The 22269-nt window shown below is 43.7% G+C and overlaps 3 protein-coding genes and 1 long non-coding RNA gene across 4 annotated transcripts; 2 read left to right on the forward strand and 2 right to left on the reverse strand.

Annotated features, from left to right (window-relative positions):
• Positions 1-350: 350 nt before the first annotated feature.
• LOC109422153 (glutathione S-transferase theta-3) lies at positions 351-1618 on the forward strand. Its single transcript, XM_019696796.3, has 3 exons — positions 351-670; positions 872-1297; positions 1363-1618. The coding sequence occupies exons 1-3, from the start codon at positions 547-549 to the stop codon at positions 1494-1496; spliced, it is 684 nt and encodes a 227-aa protein (XP_019552341.3). The 5' UTR covers positions 351-546; the 3' UTR covers positions 1497-1618.
• A 4819-nt stretch (positions 1619-6437) lies between these two features.
• LOC109428446 (glutathione S-transferase theta-1) lies at positions 6438-7776 on the reverse strand. Its single transcript, XM_019704211.3, has 3 exons — positions 7517-7776; positions 7030-7455; positions 6438-6669 (listed from the first exon to the last, which is right to left on the reverse strand). The coding sequence occupies exons 1-3, from the start codon at positions 7629-7631 to the stop codon at positions 6521-6523; spliced, it is 690 nt and encodes a 229-aa protein (XP_019559756.3). The 5' UTR covers positions 7632-7776; the 3' UTR covers positions 6438-6520.
• An 81-nt stretch (positions 7777-7857) lies between these two features.
• On the reverse strand, positions 7858-8815 carry LOC109428444 (glutathione S-transferase theta-2B). The gene is made up of 2 exons (XM_062844291.1): positions 8537-8815; positions 7858-8472 (listed from the first exon to the last, which is right to left on the reverse strand). The coding sequence occupies exons 1-2, from the start codon at positions 8655-8657 to the stop codon at positions 7895-7897; spliced, it is 699 nt and encodes a 232-aa protein (XP_062700275.1). The 5' UTR covers positions 8658-8815; the 3' UTR covers positions 7858-7894.
• Positions 8816-17322: 8507 nt separating this feature from the next.
• On the forward strand, positions 17323-18230 carry LOC134292050 (uncharacterized). The gene is made up of 2 exons (XR_009999429.1): positions 17323-17753; positions 17817-18230. It is a non-coding gene; the product is annotated as an uncharacterized LOC134292050 (long non-coding RNA).
• Positions 18231-22269: the final 4039 nt, after the last annotated feature.

Below are 22269 nucleotides of genomic sequence, written 5' to 3' on the forward strand. Positions count from 1 at the left end.
GGTCCATACTACTATTCTAAGCTAGCAACTAAACGGCTGGACGCTTTCACAGCATTATCTGACAAAATGACATTTGTTTTTGTTTTTTTTTTAGTTTATTCGCATTTTCGCCAAGTTCAATGATTCCAAAATTTTAGCCATTCGACAATTAGCCTTACGTTAGGTCCCCGTTCATCAGCATCACATTATGAATAAAAAATATTTAGACATTCTTCCTTTTCTATTTTAAAACCAACCTTCACTGTCTTACCCCTCATTTAACCTTTCGCTCACAAACACGTGCATCAAACGTTCCAAACACGCCTACTACGCTATCAGCTGATCGCGCTTCGCACTTTTCTCCGCTCCCCAACTCGTTCAGTTAAGAGCGAAGCGACCGACAAACAACCATTCATTAGGCAGCTGCCAGTCTGTATTCTCCAATCATAAAAAAGTGCGTTCTCGTTTCTCGGTTCTTTTCTGTGAATCAATCATCCATTGAACCCAAGTGTGTGTTTTTCAGAGAAAAAAAACGAGTGATTGACCGGATATCGTGAAAACGCTGCAATGGCAAACGGTCGCAGTATTCGCTTCTACTACGACCTCATATCGCAACCTTGCCGTGCTTTGTACATTTTCCTTGAGCAGAACAAAATCCCCTATCAAAAGTGTCCCATTGCGTTGCGGGAATGTGAGTGCCCTCTAAAACTTCTAAGCCTGCTGCTGTTGGCTTATTGGCTGTGTATGAACGAACTGTCAATGCCATTTTTCTCTCGCTCTCGGTATCGACATCTAGTCGCGCACGTGCTCTCGCACACATGCTCACGAGATGCGAAATCTGCGTTGAAAGGTGGTACGAATTTTCTACATTATGGAATTGATCTTTTTTTAGGGGAACACACAACGCCCGAATATCTGCAAAATGTGAACCGTTTCGGCAAAGTGCCCGCCATTGTGGACGGGAAGAACTTCAAACTGGCGGAGAGCATTGCAATTCTGCGCTATCTGGCGCGAGAGTTCGCCGTTCCGGACCATTGGTATCCGAGGGACAGCCGTAGGCGCGCCAGGGTCGACGAGTACTTGGAGTGGCAGCATTCGAACACTCGGTTGCACTGTGCCGGGTACGTGCGCTACGTGTGGCGAGGACCGCTTCGCGGGGAAACCATGGACCCGCGGGTCGCCAAGAGGCTGAAGGCCGAGATGGTCGGTTGTTTGGATTTCATCGAATCGAACGTGCTGCAGCGGGAGGCACGGTTCATAGCAGGCGATGAGATTTCGATCGCTGACCTGGTGGCGGCCTGCGAGATCGAGCAACCGAGTGAGTATCGACGGTTCGAGGGGTTTTACGGGATGATGAATTGGAATGTTTGGTGTTTTTTACAGAGCTAGCTGGATACGACGCACGTGTAGGACGACCACATCTGACGGCTTGGATGCAAAGGGTTAAGGAAACCACCCAACCAGACTATGATGAAGCGCATAAGATTCTGAATAAATTTGCGCCTACTGCGACGTGATATACAATGGGTACCTACACTGGAACAGTGTATGCCTACTAAGCTCCACCGATAACGAAAGTGTGATTTATGTTCGCTTTGTCTATAGTATTAAATAAATAAAAGAGCTTTAACGTTTTTGATTCATGCCTTTTTGTGGCATTATATCCTAACGGCGACCAACTTCACTTTTCAGTTGCGCACTTCATTATTGAACAATTATTAGTGTTGGATGAGATCTAAGATGCAAATATTGAAAGCCTGCCCGCCATCGCCTTGTTACAGCTAATGCTTACAGAGAGTATGACCTTGAGTAGAGTGTGGCCGACAAACCTCTACTTTTGTTCCCGAAGCTCTGTTGCTATCGGTTTTTGATGACATCGACATAATTGTTCTTCTCTATACTTAGGCAGATCGCCACTAATGCTCGTTCGCTCATTCCCGGATGTACCTCCTGTCCATCTAACGATTTCACCGCTCGTCAGGAACCTTCTCTAATCAACGTCATCTTCATCGCGAAAGCCCATGATGCATAATGCTCACGTCCACGTAGCTTCTCCATGGTCGATAGGGTTTCCATACTATAGGCACGTACAAAAATTAAACGATGTAACTGGATCGCAACCAAGGGGAATGACATATCCTTTTCTTACCGGAAAATCCGTATTTATCCGTTCCTAACCGTCGCTAACCACTGCTAACTGAGCAGCAGTTAGACGCGGTTAACGACGGTTAGCAACGGATAAATGCGGATTTTTCCGGTTAGCAAAGACAGTGTCATTCCCCTTGATCGCAACAACACCTTGTCGTACATGACATTCCATAACACTGGCCCAGGATGGAACCTTGCGGGGCACCTGAGGTTATGTGAAAGCACTTTCGACCCATCTCTGTGTCGAAAACTAGTAGGCTCGATTTTGGAAGTAACTTCCGAGAATCTTGTATCGGGCATCTCCAGACACAGGAGCGTATCAGCAATAGCCGGCCATCTAGCGCTATTGAACGCGTTCTTTACATCCAGAGTTACTACTGCACAGTAACGAATGCCCTTTCTTTTACGCTGTAGCGTTATCTTGGCGGTTTTTGTAACCGACAACCCCTTCCGGAAGCCGAACCGGCTGCTCGAGAGACTATTTACACCTTTAGTGTACCTCAACATTCTATTGAGGATGATCTTTTCGAGCACCTCCTCCGCCATGTCGATCAAGCATATTGGTCTATATGCCGAGGGGTCTATAGGTGGTTCTCCGCCTTTTACACCAGAACTATGCTCTGCCTCTTTCAAACTTCTGGGAAAACTTCCTCGTGCATGCATTTCTGCATAGCAGACCTTAACATCTCGGAAGCTTGTGTAATAGCTACTTTTAAGGCCAGGTTCGAAACTCCGTGCGGACCTGGGGCCTTAACTACGCCAAGGGACTTTGCTGTCCCCGCAAGTTCCACATCGGTGACCCTCTCCTCATCGCCAGCCCCAGTCCCCAGCTATCCTACGAAAGGAGGCCAAGGACTAGGATCATGACGCGGAAAAAGCCCCTCGATGATCCCCTCCAACATCTCTGGGGATTGCTCTGTAGGAGCCACTACACCTCTCGACTTAGCCATCACGATCGTGTAGGCATCACCTTACGGATTCGCATTGGCACTTTGACAGAGACCTTCAAAGCAGACCTTTTTGCTTGTCCTTATCTCGGCCTTCAGCGCGGCTTTTACAGCGGCGAACACCACCCGCCGTTCGTTTCGCTCTTCCTCCGATCGTGCCCGCTGCATTTTAGAGTAGCTCCCATTTTAGGGTGGACTCGCCTAGGCATGGTCGGGGCCGTTGCAGTTGCATCACTTGTGTCTTGTTTCCAGACACCCGAAACAAACCTCCGATGACTCGTGAAAAGTCAGAAGGCATACTGACCAACCCGCCTTGATCATCCCTCCTTTAACGGACTTATTTACGTCCGCCACGGGTAGCTGCCGACCCCTTCCGTAGCCGAACGGTTGCGATGGCCACCTGCACCTCGCACTGTTGCCGCAGTTCCGTGACGAGCTCTTGCGCTTCAGCGACCTCGTCTAGGTTCTTAACCTTCACAGTCACCTCTGCTGTAAGAGACCTCGCGTCAACCTCTTCGCCAGACTTTTGTAGACGACGCCTTTGCGTTCTTTGTGGCGCTTGAGCTCTAGGATCATTTCACCCGTACGAGTTACGTCTGATACTGCGCACGTCGGCTCCCAGATCCACGAGCTTAGCGTCGCTTCGCATCGTCCTCAAGAAGTCGGAGTACTTAGACTGTTCGACCTGGATGACGAGCGCGTTGCCATTCACGTTGTTTTCCTCGACTTTTTTCTTCTTCCTCTTCCGCTCGACTTTCGTCCAAGGAAGGTCCTTCCCTGTCCTTCTACTTCGTGATTTCTAAAGGCTTAACAACGGTCGCAACCCCCTGTTCCCTTCCATCCGGGTGCCGACTTGCGGGAATTACTGCCGTCCTTCGGAGTTAGTATCCGCCTAGGATACTAATCGAATTGCGGGCACCGCCAGACAACTCCTCACATGACGGCTGCCTCACCCGCTTCTACGAGTACCTACCAAAATCAGTCGCATCCGTCACACTTTTTGGGCTTTCTGCGAAAGCGAAGGCGTCCATCTGGGTGGACTTCGTAACCTTTGCTTTCGCCGTTTCTGCAGCTGCTACAACCTTTACGAGTCTCTCGTGATCTTCAGGCTAGTCGGGGAATGCATCGGAGCTCCCACGCTGGAGCTGCGTTCGCAGATTCCCGCTGCTGAGTCCTCACTTCTTCTTAACGGAGACCTAGCCAACCCACTTCTGACGGCTGGTGTAGATGTGGTCGATTTGATTTTCCGTGACGCCATCACGGGAAACCCATGTCACTTTGTGCACTGGTCGATGGAGATGGAGATAGTCGATGCTCATAGTCCGCATTGTCGTTGGCTGTTAAAGTTCTCTTTGTCTTGCATTTCAGCAGTATCAGTTGGCACGTAACACTGGATCATGGTAAGGTTGCGAACCCTTGTTCATTTTCGGTTTCTGTAACGGTTTTTCGAGAACGGTAGGTTTTTGGGCTAAGGTGGCCTATCCACCATGGCTGCCACCTTAGGTATAGCTACCGATAGAAGAGCATTTTACATTTAGCCGCTGGATACCCGAACAGACGCTGTTTGAGCTACCCCTTCTTGGTGAACAGACGCCCGTTACGTACCTCATCAATCTAGCTGAAGGCGAACAACCATGGAAACGTTGTAGCGCGATTCGATCTGGACGTACCTGCTGAGACGGATCAAATGTCAATAAATGGGAGACGTTGCGAGATTCGGTCTTAACGTACCTGCTGCGAGACGGACCGAATATCACCAACCAGCAGATGTTGCAGCGAGATTCGGTCTTGACCTACCTGCTAGGGGACGGACCAAATGTCAGCAAACAGGGAACTTGTAGCGAAACTCGGTCTTGATGTACCTGTTGGAAGACGTCTGCAACCAGGGAACGTTATAGCGGGATTCGATCTGGACGTACCTGTTGAGAGACGGACCAGATGTTGTGAAATTTTGGGATTTCATCGGGAAGAATCACCAACGATACACGACTTAGGCCGTACTCAAGCGACGGTTTGGCTTCCAAAGAGGTTGAGTGAACGGTTGCTGCGATGCCGTCGGTGCTCGGCAACGGATCGCCTTGTTGCTAGTACTGCAAAAGCCATTATTGTATAACTCTATCATGTAACGTATGCTTGGAGTCATTAAATTCATGAGAAAACGTTTTCGTATCCCACAGTTGTCGGCGACCAATGAACGTTGTAGCAGAATTCGATCTGGATGTACCTGCTAGGAGACGGACCAATGTCAACAACCAGGTGACGTTGTAGCGGGAATTTGTAGGGTCCACTTCCGGAAGCAACTCTCACAACGGCAAACTCTAGCTCTCCAGTTCAAAAGCTTTCTCCGGTCGTTCGGATTCACCAGACTTCCCACAGGTTCGCTGTCCGTCGTCCACCGACGCTCCACTTTATCGCAACTATCACTCTACACGCTCATTCGTAACTGCTCAATTCGCACCATCTACACACTCAATGTAAACATAGAGAGTGCATGCCAGTACAAACCCTACAGAATTGATCTGAACTTACCTGCTAGGGGACGGATCAGAGGTCAGCAACCACTAACCAGAGGACGTAGTAGCGGGATTCGATCTGGACGTACCTGTTGAGAGACAGACCAAATGTTAGCAAGCATGGGGCGTTGTTGCGGGATTCGGTCGTCACGTACTGCCACGAGACCGACCGGATATCAGCAAGCAGAGAACGTTGTAGCAAGTACTTCAACTTCCAGGAGATGCATTCTGACAATGAGAGAATCTTGCCACAAGAATTGATCGCTTCAAGGCAAATAAGAGGACAATATATTGTCCTTATAAGGCTTGATATTTAGAAAATATTCTGAATTACAGTCAGGTTTTTTTTTACGCGGGGGATACGTACCGCGTAAAAATAAAACTCAGTTCAAAATTCAAAAAACCGCGTAAAAAAAGTCTCACCATTTCTCGACGAATCATGCAAAAATAAGACGATGAAATTTTTTTTGTATGGAGTTTTTATTTACGCGGCCGCGTAAATGAAAACCGCGTAAAAAAAGACCTGACTGTATTTGATTTGTCTTGAGAGTAAAGTGCCCCACACAATGCATACGTTTGCGTGTGCGTGACAGTAGTTTGACACATTTCCCATGGGAAAACTGTCAAAAAAACGCAAACTTCGACGGAACGGACGCTATGTGTTCCAGGCTTAAGAGCGTCGAGTAAGCTTCTGTAGTTCACAAAGGCTTTTGAAGCAAAGACATAACTGTTCTTCTCAGCCACAGTCGCAACAGTCTTCATTGTTCTGGATAATAACCTCGTTGTCGTCAACAACACCAGGGATGGTTCCAAGGATGTTTCTTTTTGTCCTACCAAATATTATAAACTATTGAAGTAAAAGATTTTGTTTTGAACATTTTCCCCCTGTAAATCACACTCATCCGTTACCTTTCCAATTGCCCATACCGAAACCTACAACTTCGGCCTCGGAACACTTTCGGGAGCAATCCTGTAGACCAATTTGTGCGCTTCATCGTAGTGTGGATTGGTTACTTCCCGAACCCGTTCCATCCAAGCAGTCATTTTCGGTCTTCCAGCGCATGGATCAAAGCCGGCCATTTCTAGGAGAAACCAAAATATAATACCACTCAACGACTAAGGGTGTGAACCATTTCGCTTATTTGTTTAACTTTTAGTTAAAATTTGACACTTTGATAGTTATTTGCCATCGAAAAGTTAAAAAATAACCACGACGGCGGCCCATTTGAAATTTGACAGACGAGTAGTAATTTGGAACAAAATACAGTACGCAGCCAAATCATTGCGAACAAAAAATAACTATCGAACTGTCAACACTAACCCTGCTCGGGAGTAGGGTTATTTTCAAAATAACTATCGAAGTGTCAAATTTTAACTAAAAGTTAAACGAACAAGCGAAACGGTTCACAGCCTAAAACAGCCCACCCCATTTCACGGCTTACTTGGTTGCTCGATTTCGCACGCCGCAAACAGATCAGCCACGGAAATCTCATCGCCCACTAAGAATCGGTTGCCCCCGCCCAGGTAATCACCCTCGATGAAATCCAAGCAGTCCTCCATCTTTTGCTTGAGCTCCTCGGCCCGTTCCGGGTTCACCTTGGTGCCCATCAGTCGCGGCCGAAGCCACATGTACTGGAAGTAGGTGGCACAGACGGCCCGGGTGTTGTGCTGCTGCCATTCCAGATACTCATCGATGCGGGCTCGCTTCTGGCTGTCCTTGGGGTACCAGTGATCCGCGAAGGGATACTCCCGTGCCAGGTACCGCACGATGGCAACACTTTCCGCCAGGTGCAGATCGTTTTTATCGACGATGCAAGGCACCTTCTGGAAGCGATTGGTAGCCTTGAACTTGTCGGTCAGATGCTCACCTGGAAAAAAGAGTTATTTATGTAAACAAGCTGATATTTAATGGCAGTAAGAATATTTTACCTTTGCCCAAATTCACAAGACAACGCTCGTAGGGGGTCTTCGTGGTCTCCAGAAAAATGTACAGCATCCGACTGGGCTGTGACATCAAGTCATAAAAGTACCGTAATTTCGACATGTTGCAGCTGCGCGAGGACCACTTCAAAGTTCAACAGCTAAATTGGTTCTGATAAGTCCGGCTAAGATTAGCACTGTTGAGAGTGACTACGCTGATTTGCGAAAGCAAAACAATGCAGTGGTATTCGTGTGTCACAACTACAACATCACCTGAATGCGTGAATATGCGTCACGCACACCTACGCAAGGCTACATACTGATAAAAATCAAATCAAAACAAACAACTCTCCACTTTCAACATATATTGCTGCCATCACTCGAAACTTACTCCCCCTTCGGGGTCTCGATCTCCTTCGGTGTGTACTTGTACAGAATTTTATGCGCTTGATCGTAATGCGGATTGGTGGCCGTTCTCACCCGCTCCATCCAGGCCGCCAAATGGGGTCGCCCAACGCGGGGATCGAACCCGGTCATCTTCGGTTGCTCGATCTCGCAAGCCGCCACCACATCGGCAAAGCTCAGCTCCTTTCCGGCAACGAATGGCTGCCGGCCTTCATTCAACCACTCCCGTTCGAAAACGTCCAAACAATCGATCATGTTCTTACGCAGCCTGTCGACCTTCGCCTGGTCCACTTCCATCCCCAGCAGCGGCGTGATCCAGCTGTAGATGAAGAACTGGGCGCACTGAGCCCGAATGTTGGCATGCTGCCACTCCAGATACTCATCTACCCGGGCCCGGTCGGAGGGCTCCTTCGGATACCATCGGTCATCGAACTGGAACTCCCGCGACAGATACCGGAAGATCGCAATACTTTCCGCCAGCTTGAAGTCCCCGTGAATGATGCAGGGCAGCTTACCAAAGCGGTTGATATTCTGCACGAACTCAGATGAACGGTTTTCAACTAAAATCGGAATAAGTTTCATTCAAATTTTGCAAATAAAAATCAATTGAAAGTTGATCCTCACATTTCCTCAAAGCCACTGGGCATTTCTCGAAGGGTATCTTCGTCTGCTCCAGCAGGATGTACAACGCACGGGACGGCTGCGACAGCAGATCGTAGTAATACTTGAGAGCACGGCTGGCCATGATTACGCGGCTTGGCCTACTAATGTTTAATTTTAAACGAATACGCACAGCAATGACTGCTGCGCCGAACAATTATGCCAAACTTCTTATTTATGATTCTTCTGCTCTTGCGCTTGCGGTTTCAAAGTCCAAAATTTCTAGCTCGACCACAAGCGCATCATATATATGTAAACGCAATAAATTAGTCAACAGACTGATAAGTGGATATCATTACGATTCCGAATGTATACGTACAATCTGCAATACGTATATATAGCTTTGTGTTATCTTTGTTATTGCCGGTGGGTATTTGGATGTGTATGTACGACCAAGGATGGTACAGAATGCATCAAGAAAAGTTGTAATAACCAGGTAATTAAACATTAAACATGTTCACTCACCACAGGATTTGATACGTCTGCTGCGTGTTTTTTCTTCAATCCTCTTAGTTCAATCATATAAGAAGGCAACAAAAGCGATCGCTTCTATCGCCGCAATTTGATTCTTCTGGAATAACTCTGGGCGGACTTCTTCCGTTATTATGCTTGGAGCTACGGCCCCATCACTAGCACCCAATGCTTGACCCATTCCCTACTTCAACTCGATCTCACCGACTTTTCCAGAAAGTCGTGTACAAAATGGCATCGTATATCGATGTGCTTCGTCCGGTGGTTATACGATCTATTCTCGGCAATGCACATCGCAGATTGATTGTCGCACAGGATCTTTCGCTTGCCGAAAATCTGCTCCAGCATATCTTGCCTCCATAACGCTTCTTTTGGATGGTTCTTGATAGAAAACGCGTCTACTCAAGAGTCGTAACAGAGAATGAATTTATTAACGTAGTAACAATAACGCTTACTGTGATAACATCCCCCCTTAAGCGGAAATTCATATTACACCTTGTTACTTTCTGTCTTCAATTAATTTTGAGCCAGGTAGCGCCATTGTTAGAATATCCGCAGCTTGAAAATTGGAGGGAACATGTTCTAGTTTCATTGACTTCAGTTCTAGTTGTTCTCGGATGAAACGGTGTCTGATGTCAATGTGTTTAGTTCTTGCCGAGTATCCGATTTCCTTCTCAGCCAAGCTGATTGCACTTTTATTGTCGCATTTGATGGTTATCGGATCGGCAATTCCTAAGAGCTCGTCCAAGAATCCTTTCCACCAGATGACTTCCTGAGTTGCCGATGATAATGCCATATATTCCGCTTCTGTTGCTGAAAGAGCAACGGTTGATTGCTTCCGAGAACTCCATGCGACTGCTCCACCGCTCTGAAGAAAGACATAGCCACTGTAGGAACGCCGAGTTTCGGATTCGTTACCCCAATCTGCATCACTATAGCCAGAAAACTTGGAATCACCAGTCTTCATGTACGTCCTGTACGAATCCAGGATCACTGCAATAGCTACTCAGCGCACTAACTGCATGGCTAATATCAGGTCTTGTACATTGTGCAATGAACTGTAGTCCTCCTACCAGCTCACGGAATGGAATCTTTCGCATCTTCTCTCTTTCGTCATCATCCCTAGGTCACATTTCTTTGGAAAGTCGTTGATTCGCATCAAGAGGAGTAGAAACTGGGTTATAATCCTTCATATTAAACTTCTCCAATAGTTCGTCAATGTACCGTTCTTGATCGATAGAAACAGCATCTTTTGATTTGATCACGCGCAGCCCGACAATCTGTTCTGCCTTTCCTAAGTCCTTCATTTTGAATTCTTCGCTAAGCTGGCGCTTTACATCTTCAATCATCTTCTCGTCATTTGCGAAAATTAGAAAGTCGTCTACGTACACAGCAATTATAATCAGCTTGTCTTCAATTTTCCGATAATACACACACGCATCATATTTGGAACGCTTCAATCCCATACGCTTCAGTCTGCTTTCTAGCAGCTTCTTATTCTTATACCTAATCTGCAAACCTTGGCCGGGGCACGCTCATCTTCGAAACCAACTGGCTGCTCCATATAAATTTGCTCGTCGTTCAAGTCTCCCTGTAGAAATGCTGTAACCGTGTCCATTTGGTGCACATGAAGATCCAGCTCTGCCGCCAGCGCCAAAAGATATCAGATCGTGGCGTAACGAACTACAGGTGCATAAGTTTCAGTATAATCTACACCTTTAACTTGAGAAAATCTCTTTATCACCAACCTGGCCTTGTAGCGTTCAATCGTACCGTCTGCATTCGTCTTCAGATAGTCTTCGAACTGCTTGTTAACAAACTCTTTTCCATTATCGGTCCGGAAACATTTCAACTTTCGACCTGTTTGAGTTTCGGAATCTTCCCCGGCATCGATCAGTGCTTCTTTCGTTCTACACATATCCTGCTCCTGAGTCAAGGATCCATTCTTTTGGAACACTGTTGGATCGATGAACTACCAGTAACGCTGCCTTCCGGTGTCTAGAACTTTTTTCATCTCTGACGTGCTTCTGTTTCGATTGGCCTTGACATTCCGATGCATAATGTCCAAATTTCTCGCACTTGTAACACTGGATACTGGATTTATCCTTCTTCTTTATTGCCTTCTTAGGACGTGCTGCCAAAGCACCGCTCGTATTGCCGGAACTGGAGCCATCGATTGTAACGTCTTGACTAATCTTTGACTTGACCCAATCAGCTGTCCACTTCACTCCAGACGCGTCCATGCCCATCACCATGGGTTCATACCGTTTAGGAAGTCCCATCATCAGCACTAGTGATAGCCACTCATCGTTGATTGGAAACCCAATTTCTTGGAGCTTCTGGCTGGTGGTCAGGATCTCATCTACGTATTCTTCGACGGAATTACATTCTTCCAGTTCCATCCGCATAAGTTTTCGCAACTAACTGATTTTACGGTATTTTCCACTGTCTTGAAAAGCCGCTCGAAGGTTTCTCCATGCTTCTTGCGCCGTTCGAGCATTTTCGATGCTTAAACAGATGGTTGCCAAAGCTCGCTGGGACCATTCGTCGCTGATCTGAACGCCTTCGGGAGGTTCAACGGCACACCATGTTCCTTCCTTTAGGGAACGTTCAAAAATTACGTCCAACATTTAGGGGAGGGGGGGGGTCTAGAAAAGTGTGACAGTACGTGTCTTCGGTATAGGAAAATTGCGTGACAGAGGGGGGAGGGGGGGGGTCTGGAAAACCCGAACAACGATGGACGTAATATTTGAATCTTCCCTTATCATGACCATTCGCATTCCGAACGCCCATGCTGCGTATTCCGGCCTTTCAGATTTTCCAAGGGTTTGTGGGAAACACTGCCGACGGGAATTCTCTGCTCACTTATCCTAGTTTGCTGATTCCGGCCCGACGTCCCAGCTACTTGTTCTGAACCGCGAATTTCTTGATTAACAACACCTTGCTCGAAACTTAAAGGAGGTCAAAGTCCGTCTCCAGTTCTCCTCAACGACATCTATGAACCATGGCACAGACAAACAGACGTAACACTTGCCAAATTTCCATCGACCACGCTTTTAACGATCATTTTAAATTTTCATAGTTGTGGCTTTCACAACCAGAGGCGCGCACATCGTTTTTCTATGCGTTTGACGTTTCACACTAGCGCCTTCTGTTGACGATATTGCACAACACAGTGATTCGTGCAACTTTTCCACCAGGTGATGGTAGTGTGAACTGGGCGATGGATTTCCATGAAAATCGTTCAAGGTGTTACGTCTGTTTGTCTGTGGTACAGTGCTATGGAGTGAGGGTTCGATCCCCGCTCCGGGCGATGTGTGTTGTGTCCGTTGTCTAGGCTGAAGACGGTGTCCCGTGTCTTTTAAAAAAAAAAAAGGAAAAAAAAAATAGTGTACGTTATATCAAAGCAAAATGTACGTTATGTCGAAGCACAAAAAACGAAATGATTTTTTCGCAAAAACTCATTTATTTTTTTCGTTATAAGTTTTGCGAATTTCACCGAAATCATTATTATTATTATCATTAAATATTTGGGAATAATTTCACGTCGAATCCATCAGCACTAGCATAAAAAATATTAAATTTTTCTCTGCTGCGATATAACGTACACTTCAATGTAACGTACAAAGAGAACATTTCTGGAGCTCGATTTGAATAGGTCGTATGTACATTTGTCGATATAAAATTCGATCAGTTTATTTTAGATATTGTAGCCATGTAGAAGATATTTTGGAGACTTTAAATGATGGAACGGAAAGCCTGTTTTGTGAAGATTCTGCTGTATGTATAACTTTGTTTAATTTCAACGGTTTTTGCTATAATAAGCGAATCCAACTGTTCGAATTTTTAATCGACAAAAGCACATACGACCTTTTCAAATCGAGCTCCAGATTTTTTTGTACGTTATATCGAAGAGTACCTGTACCCAAGCCTGCACCAAGATAAACAAACTCATCCACAATATTAAACTTTTCACCACCTAGGACCACGTCGTCATCACTATACAATAGGTATACCACGACCGGACCCACGTTGACCACAAGCCAACCATGTACTTGGTCTTTGTGGTGTTAATCGTTAGTCCAATCCTCGCAGTCTCCCTTTTAAAAGGAATGAACACCTCTTCCACGGCCCGACGGTCGATCCCGATGATGTCGATATCGTCTACGGAGCCCAGGAGCATATGCGACCTCGTGACAATGGTTCCGCTCCTTTGCACACCAGCTCTCCTTATCTCTTCTTCCAACACTATGTTGAACAGCCCGTCTAAGGTCACGAACGATGACGAAATTTCATCCGCAACCCGTACACTTGATTTCGAACCGTCAAGCGTCGCACGAATCAGTCTAATCAGCTTCGTCGGAAAGCCATGTTCGATCACAATCCGCCATAACTCGTTTCTCTTCACTGAATCGTACGCCGCCTTGAAGTTAATATGGGTCTGCAAGTTGTATTCTCGAAATTTATCGAGAATCTGCCGCAGAGTGAACATCTGGTCCGTCATTGATCGGCCCTGACGAAAACCCGCTTGATATTCGCCGACGAAGGACTCCTCAGTCGGCCTCAGCCTGTTAAACAGAATTCCGGACAAAATTTTGTACGCTAAATAGAGAAGTGTTATTCCTCTGTAATTCGCGCACTCCAGTCGATGCCCTTTTTATATAGAGGGCAAATGAGACCATCCAACCAACTAGCAGGCAGTTTTTCCTCTTCCCATATATTCAATATAATACGGTGTTAGAGTTGATACAGCTGCTCACTACCGTGCTTGAGAAGCTCGGCCGGGCGTTCGTCCTTCCCAGCAGCCTTATTGTTCTGTAGACCTCTAATGGCTGTCTTGGCCTCGTCTAGCGTTGGAGGTTCCAGAGCTTGTGCATCGTCGTCGATTCGAATTCTGTCTGTCGCACTTCCATTTCCATCGTTCAAAAAATCGGCTCTCCGTACCGATGATTGGACGGAAAAAGTCCTCTCTTTCGACGAAGACGGCTTATAACAAGACAGACATCTACCCTTTTGCTCCATATACCTTGGCAGCTACAAGCACACTAGCGCCACGAACGACTTCAGGGAACAACATCATGAATGAGTGGGCATGCGATGCTACCATTTCCGTGTACGTATTTGGATGTACACGCACACAATCATGTTTTAATGTTCCTGTGAATCGTTGAGGGCGTTTCAACCATGTCGCCAGCAACAGGGTGGGAGCTGTCTGTCTTGTTAGTAGCCGTCTTCGCTTTCGACCAGCGCGTTGGCGTCACCGATGACAATCTTAACGTCCACGGTATTTTTTTTTCTCCGAGTTGATGCTTCTTTTCTTCTGCAAATGCGGGCACTGTGACACATTCATGAACATCCAGTAACCAAGTTCACTGGATGTTCACCGGATCCCGCCGGATGCAAGATGCGAGCAGTAAAATTACTACCGTCTACCCCCGTTGGTTTGACCTCCTCTAAGAGCACCTTTAACGGTGCGCTTCTATACCCCGTTTGGTAGCCCTCCATCATTGCAGCAAACTTTACCGGTCGCTGCTAGATGCGCTCGCAAAATAGTAGCGCTATGGGTGGGGGACCAAATATAACAGCGCGACAGTTGCGCTGCTAAAAATGCAATGAGAATATGACAACCCTCCCGATACGAATCAGGGTGACTAATTTGATTGCTACCGGTGTGGAAAAGAGTGGTTAAGTCAAAATGGTAGCGCTGCGCGGGTTGCTCGAATAGTAGCCGCCGTTAATGTTATTGGATGGAGCAACGATCGAGATGCTCTAACCGTTACGGCTGTGCTGACAACTGTGAGCTTTCGCATCTGGCAGCACAAAGCACCGCCTGCTGCGACGGCGCGATTCCCTTGCGCGCCATTCATCAATACGCTTTCATTCAGTGAAACGCCATTCATGTGTGAACACGTTCGTGGTCGATTAGCTCTAGTATTTTAATTAATAAAGTTATTTCTCTACAGTAGTTTCCTGCACTATAGTTTCCGCTGTTTATAGAAAGAACGGCCCAATAAATGTTGCTCTAATCTGAACACTTTAATTCGACCCCCTTTAATCTGCACATCGTTCAAACTAAAAATGGTTCAAGCGTCATTCTGCTCATGGAACGGGGTGAAACGGAACGCAGAATCAAAACAAAACAGCGAAAAGGGTTGCCACCACTCCACCAGTGTGTTTTACGATGCCCATTAGCGTGGTTCAAAAAATCGTTTTTGCTCCACACCGCTTATTCGACTCGTAACCAGATTCTATGCCTTCTCCCAAAATTTGAGCTGAATTGGTCGAAAATTGAGAGTGCACAAGCCCTTCGAAGTTTGTATGGGAATTAGTATGGGAAAAGGACGTTTTTCATTCAATTGACCGTAGCATTTCCCCAAGTGCCCTATAGTGTTAGTTGACCCTTGGTACTCCTAGGCCACTCTATCAGCTACAACTTTTCCGAAGACCACATTCAAATCGGACGCCTCATTAATTAGTTATTGATTTTTAGCCAGAAGGAAAATCTTTGGTCATGATGATTTCACTATTCGATGGGCATCACTGCAATTTGCCTTCAAACATAGTAGCCATGATTTATGTGTGCTACACGGAACCGCCAAACTACCCAAAATTGAGTTCTTTTGACGCAATCCCATAGTTCCGCCCAATAAGCCAAATTTGAGTAAATCGATTAAACTCACACTAGGTAAATTGCCTTTACCTCCAGCAAAAAATATACTTAAGAGTAGGTAAATTCAACCCAAGACCCCCCCTCATTCAACCCAAATTTGAGTATACCTACATTTACTCAAAATTGGCTTATTGGGCTCAAGTACCCCCATTGGGTAGATGCATCTCTGTTTGTTTTTGACAACATCGGTGGGGGAAAGAGGGAAAACAACCTAATTTTGGATAACTAGTTTATTCGATATACTCAGCTTTGAGTAAAATCGACCCAAAAATTAGGTAGTTTGATTTCTCCGTGTATATTTGGCGCCATGTGCAGCAATGTTGCCTGCTGGAAAGCTGAACGATCACTGTTAAAGTTTCTGCTGCTGGTCAAAAATCAATATTGCCGTCGCGGTTGAAACCCGAAGTTTCCCCACTCGCGACAATCGCCTTTTCTCCAAATCCATACGGGAAATCTAACGTCGGACATAGTGCGCTGGATAGCGGACCGGGTCCTCTATCCAGCGCACTATGTCCGACGTACGTCTGACGCAAAGTCCTAATTAAGTCGTTCAACTCCCATACATTGGTGTGAAATTTCGGGGTTCATGAAGTACTAGACCAAACAACTATAATACCTTCGTATATTAATACTTTGCGCCGTTCAACAAATTGAAAATCTAGTACTCCGCTTATGTTGCTATGAGTAACAAACTACTGTTTATACAAAGATAAACACGAAAAATTTCAGACTCTGGTGAGTATTGAGTGATAAATTTCTCCAAACAATTTAACATTTATTTTATTTTAGGAAATGGAAGTAATTGTTAAAACTTTGGATCATGTCAGGCAAATGATGGCCTTCTGGGTCTTGATCTGGGAGAAGCAATGGGCAAGTTCATCATCATAACTCTTTCGGAAACATACTTCACCATCCGTCGTGCAACTAGTTCAAGCAGTCCTCAGCGTTGTCGATCATGAGAGCTTTTAGCAGGACATCATCTCACGCCAGCCGAAATTCCGTCGCTCGCTGTGAACACAGTAAAATACTCCCCGTCGACCTACCACCCCGCGCCATGTTGACCCGCCTGACGACGCCATCGCTCTAATCTCCACTGTCGGCAACCCCTTAGTCCCCATCATCGCCGTTCTTGTTAGGTCTCAGCGTTGCCGGCCGTCCAGACACTCTACAACACGATTACACCGTCAATATGTAATTAAGAAATTAGTGAGAAGAAGCAACCACATGCGTTTGTTTCCCTAATTCGGAACCGAAAACCTTATTTGGAGCCGACCTTAAGAGCCGATCCTCTCAAGCTCGATCTCGCCCATGTAAAGAGCACCAGGGACCTCAGATTAGAGCATGGGAGTAATAAAACTGCGTCGACAATAACGAATTCGACATATTGACATGTCGTTGTCATAGGTAACGAAAGCACAAGTACAATAAAATAAGGTATGCAATCAAATGTCAAATTTGGGTACCGGGGACCAAGTGTAGTACTAGAGGTGGTACCCAGTCTGAGCCCGAGTGCTACGACTTGATTTGGACTTTGTCTGACGCATGGTTTTATGAGAAAAATCGATTTTCGCGTGTCAATAATTCCGACTTTCAACTGTAGGAACAATAACTAATTAATGAGGCGTCCGATTTGAATGTGGTCTTCGGAAAAGTTGTAGCTGATAGAGTAGCCTAGGAGTACCAAGGGTCAACTAACACTATAGGGCACTTGGGAAAATGCTACGGTCAATTGAATGAAAAGCGTTCTTTTCCCATACTAATTCCCATACAAACTTCGAAGGGCTTGTGCACTCTCAATTTTCAACCAATTCAGCTCAAATTTTAGGAGAAGGCATAGAATCAAAGTCCAAATAAAGTCGTTCAACTCCCATACATTGGTGTGAAATTTCGGGGTTCATGAAGTACTAGACCAAAAAAATATAATACCTGCGTATAATGATACCTTGCGCTCTTCTGCAAATTGAATATCTAGTACTCCACTAATGTTGCTATGAGTAACTACTGTTCAAACAAATATAAACAAGAAAAAATCAATCTCCGGTGGGTAACGTTTTAAATGATAGTTTTCTGCAATCAATTTAACATTTACCTATTTTATTTTAGGAAAACGAAGTATTAAACTGTTAGAAAATTGGAAGCATCCTTCATCAGCCTTCGTTGTGCAACTTTGGTAACTTGGAGCGTCCTTAATCGAAAATCCAATTCCAACTCCCAGGCCAAAAAGTGTAACGAACCCAATGAGACCCCCACCGACTTACCACCCCGTCGCCCCGTTTACCAGCCTGACGATGTCACCGTTCCGATCTCCAACGTCGCCATTCCTATAGTATCCCCCCCCCATCGTCCGGACGGGCCCCGTTCTTGCTTGATCCAAGAGTTACCGGCCGGCCAAACACACTACACAATCATGTAGAATTTGCTTTAAAAGTTAAAATATACATTAATATAATTTAGAAAAAAAAAACTACACGAACACACCCTAGGTATGTTTGTTAATAAATTAATGAGAAAAAGTAATCCCGCGCGTTTGCATTTATGATTCGTGGACGAAAACCGTATTGGGAGCTGGACCTCGAGAGCTGATCCTCTGAAGCTCAAACTAGTTGTCCCTTGTAAACAGCCCCAGAGAGCTCAGATTATATCTAGCATGAGAGACTTTAGAGAGTTGAGACAACGCAAGAGTTTGACATGTTGCATTCAGTGTTGATATCTACGTTGGTTGTCATAGGTTACTAAAGAACAAGTTCAATAAAAAATGAGGTATACAGTCAAATGTCAAACTTGGGTACCGGGGACCAAATGCAGTACTAGAATTGGTACCCAGTCTGAGCCCGAGTGCTACGACTTTATTTGGACTTTGATAGAATCTTATTATAAATCGAATAAGCGGTGTGGAGCAAAATCGATTTTTTGAACCACGCTAATGCCCGGGGGGAGCGACACTAGTTTTGCCAAGCCGAAAAACCCCCAAAAAAGCCGAAAAAAGTCGCAAAAACCCGGTAAAACCCGCAAAACTTTTGCGAGTTTTAGCGTCTTTTTTGGGCTTTTTTCAGCTTTTTTTGAGGTTTTTTGGCTTGGCAAAACTAGTGTCGCTCCCCCTGCTAATGCCCATAGGGTTACTAGGAGTTCAAATTAAAAAATGAACCCCGTTGGTTTGCATGAGGTGTCGTTCAAACCAACGGAGGTAGACGGTACACGACCCGCAGTTACCGTTTCATACGTTGCACATCTTGCTGTTCGTTGGTGTGTGACGCAGGGTGGCCAGACCTACCGATTTATCGGTAGTCCTACCGATTTTCGACATGCCTACCGATTCACAAACGCGAGCCCTGAAACTACCGATTTTTCAAATTTCCTACCGAAAACTACCGATTTTCCAGCTTGTTAATCAACAATGTTAAAATATCTTAATAATAAAGTTTTGGAACCAAAGATGGTTGGCATGCATCTTTGAAAACAGATCCAAAAACTTTAAGAATAAAAGAACTGCCAGTTTTTTGCCAAGAATTTCTGTAAAGATGTCTTCATAAATTCCTCATGGGATTCCTCAAACATTTACTGTTACTTCAGGTTTCCAAGAGGAATAATTCCTGATAGGAATACTTTTACTATTGCTTTAAAGATTCTTAAAAATATTCCTTCAGGAATTTGTTTAGAGTTTTCAACAGCGATGCCTCTAGAATTGTATCTAGAGTTTCGTCCAGAGATTCCTCTAGGGATTGCTCCACGCATTTTTCCAAGAATTGCTCCAAATTGCTCCTCCTGTGATATCTTTAAGGTATCTTCCAGATTTTTTTTTTCAGAAGTCTTATCTAGGGATTCCTCAAAGTATCCCTTATGGAATTCTTCCAGAAATTTATCTTGGAATTCGTCTAGTATTAACCAGAGCGTTCATGATTAACAGAAATTTTAATCATGATTATTCATTGATGATTAAAATTCCAATTTTGGTGATTATTGATTATGATTAATGATTAATTTGATTTTTAGGGTGAATAAAGATTAAGATTAAAGATTAAAATTGGTTTTGTCTGTGATTATTGATTATGATAAATGATTAAAAATGGCTCATTGATTAAAAATCATGATTAATCATGATTAATCAATCACAAAAAACTGAAAATGATTAAACTATATTTATTGTTTAACATGTTTTTGAAGTTTGAAAAGTAAAAGGTAACTCTGTCCGGGAGATTTTTAAAAAAAGAATCATAAATTATATTATTTAGAACAGCATTTGAACCAATTTAAATTGGATCATATATTTTATATGATGAATCATTTTTGGTGAAGAATGATTAATGATTGATTAATATTTTTCTCATGATTATGATTACTGATTAATGGTTAGATTGCATAAGCAGTGTGATTAAGATTAATGATTAAAGTTTGAATGAGATTTTTTTTTGTGATTATGATTAATGATTTTGATTAATCTCAATCATTAATCATGATTAAATTTATGATTAATCATTAACGCTCTGGTATTAACTACAGGTCGGACTCGATTATCCGGAGTCAGGTTCTGATGCTTTTCACACATACACCTCGTCCTTTTTTTACGTCCATGCTTGGCTAAGCGACGAAAAATTATACCGCGAAGACAATGAGCAATCTCAAAAGTTATATATTTTTTAAAACATCTTCGTGATTAGGAGAAGTGTACAAAAATATAAAAATGTGTATTTTGATCATTATTTTGTCGGTAGAATTTTTTTTCACTAAGCCAATAGTGGACGTAAAACAAGGTTTAGGTGTATATCTAAGGAACGGAATGCTCTACACAGTTTGAATTTTGACATTTTGTCAAGTCAACTTTGATTAGGGATCAGTCAAAATTTCAGCTTCCTACAGCATTCGGTTTGCGAGATATTAATATGAGAAGTGCTAGAACCTGACTCCGCATAATCGAGTCCGACCTGTACTGAGATTGCTTAATCGATTTCTGTTACTGAAATTCTTCTAGGGATTTTGTTTAGAGAATTTCTCAGGCATGCCTACATGGATTCCTATAGAGATTTCTCTAGAAATTTCTGCAGATAATGGTCTAGAAATATTTCTGAAAAATGCACCAGGAAAATTCCTCCGGGAATTTCTTCCTCCCAAAATACCTAGAGCTCGACCTAGAGGGATTCCTTCGGATATAGTTTAATTTTATCATTTAACATAAGTAAGCTACGTCTCTTTTTTAAGAGTTTTGTGGTATTATTTTTGACAAAATATTTAATTAGACGCTTGTAGAAATAATGGGGAATTGTTTTGGAATATTTCTGGTAGATTTAGTCGTACAAGTTTTGAAGAGTAGCTGGTGGAAGTTTAAGGAGAAATTTCAAATAAACAGTGAATGTGTAATTCTTAAAGAACACTCTTGTCCTGGATGAAATTCTGCTATTTTCAATAAATGCTGAAGGAATTTATTATGCTATTTTTGGTGAATATTTTGGGTCAATTCAAAAGTTTTTCTTAAAAATCCTGAAATAACTTTTGCTTTGGTTTTTTAAACAAATTTTGAAGGCAATATCACAGACAAACAGACGTAACACTCTGACATTTCCCATCGTACACCGATTTAACGGTCTATTTAAAAATTTGATAGTTGGCCAACTGCCCACCCGTAGCGTTCGCATCGTTTTTGTTCGAGTTTGACGTTTGCCCACTACCGCCAGCTAGTTGATGGTCGGCCAAACTCAGTCCTTTTAGTATTGGGCGAACAGGTTTCCAGGACTATAATTTGAATCGAAAAACGTTCGTAGTGTTACGTCTGTTTGTCTGTGGCAATATGTAGAGCTTTTTAGTTACAGTTATGCTCATTAAAATTCTGACAGTGATGTTTTTCCTTGGTACATTTTATGACTAGCAGGAAGAACTTTTGACGATAAAGATTGAAAATTCAAAACAAACCTTTGGTGTCATTCCTGAAGCAGCACAAAATAAGCTTCAATAAAGTTTGTCTAATCTTTTAGTTATTTCTTGGAGTACAACGCAATCGAAAAACTTTAAACCCATATTTTCTAAACCTTCAATCCTTATTTTCTTGAGTAATTTATCTGGAAATTGCTCTATGAGTTCTTCCAATAAATTTTAAATCGATTACCTGGAAAAGTTTTAAGGTTTTTATTAATAAAGGGAGATATTATTATATTATCTGTTAAGAATTTTGCCTGGCTTTTAAGTATACTTTGGATGATACGTAAAAGATTTCCAATAAAATTGACTATATATTTTAAAAAAATAAAAAAATAATCTTGCATGCTACTGTTAAAACTGTGTGAAGAATTAGCATTAAGTTAAAATTCACAAATACAAAGAAATTAAAAAAAAAACTGTTAAAACCTATTATAATAAATTACTAGAAGATTTTCTTATAGCATACCAACAAAAATCCTTCCAGTACGCTCACTTGACAGTTGTGAGCAGATATTCCAAAAATATATATATGAAGGATATTCTGGAGGCATTTCAGTAGAAAGTGCCTAAGTCAATGTTGCGTTGGATCTTCCTCGCGAGCATTCATTTTTGCATCTTCGCGATCCATTGTTCACAAGCATTCGTTTTT

The sequence above is a fragment of the Aedes albopictus genome, chromosome 1 (assembly GCF_035046485.1).
Source record: "Aedes albopictus strain Foshan chromosome 1, AalbF5, whole genome shotgun sequence".
NCBI lineage: Eukaryota > Metazoa > Arthropoda > Insecta > Diptera > Culicidae > Aedes > Aedes albopictus.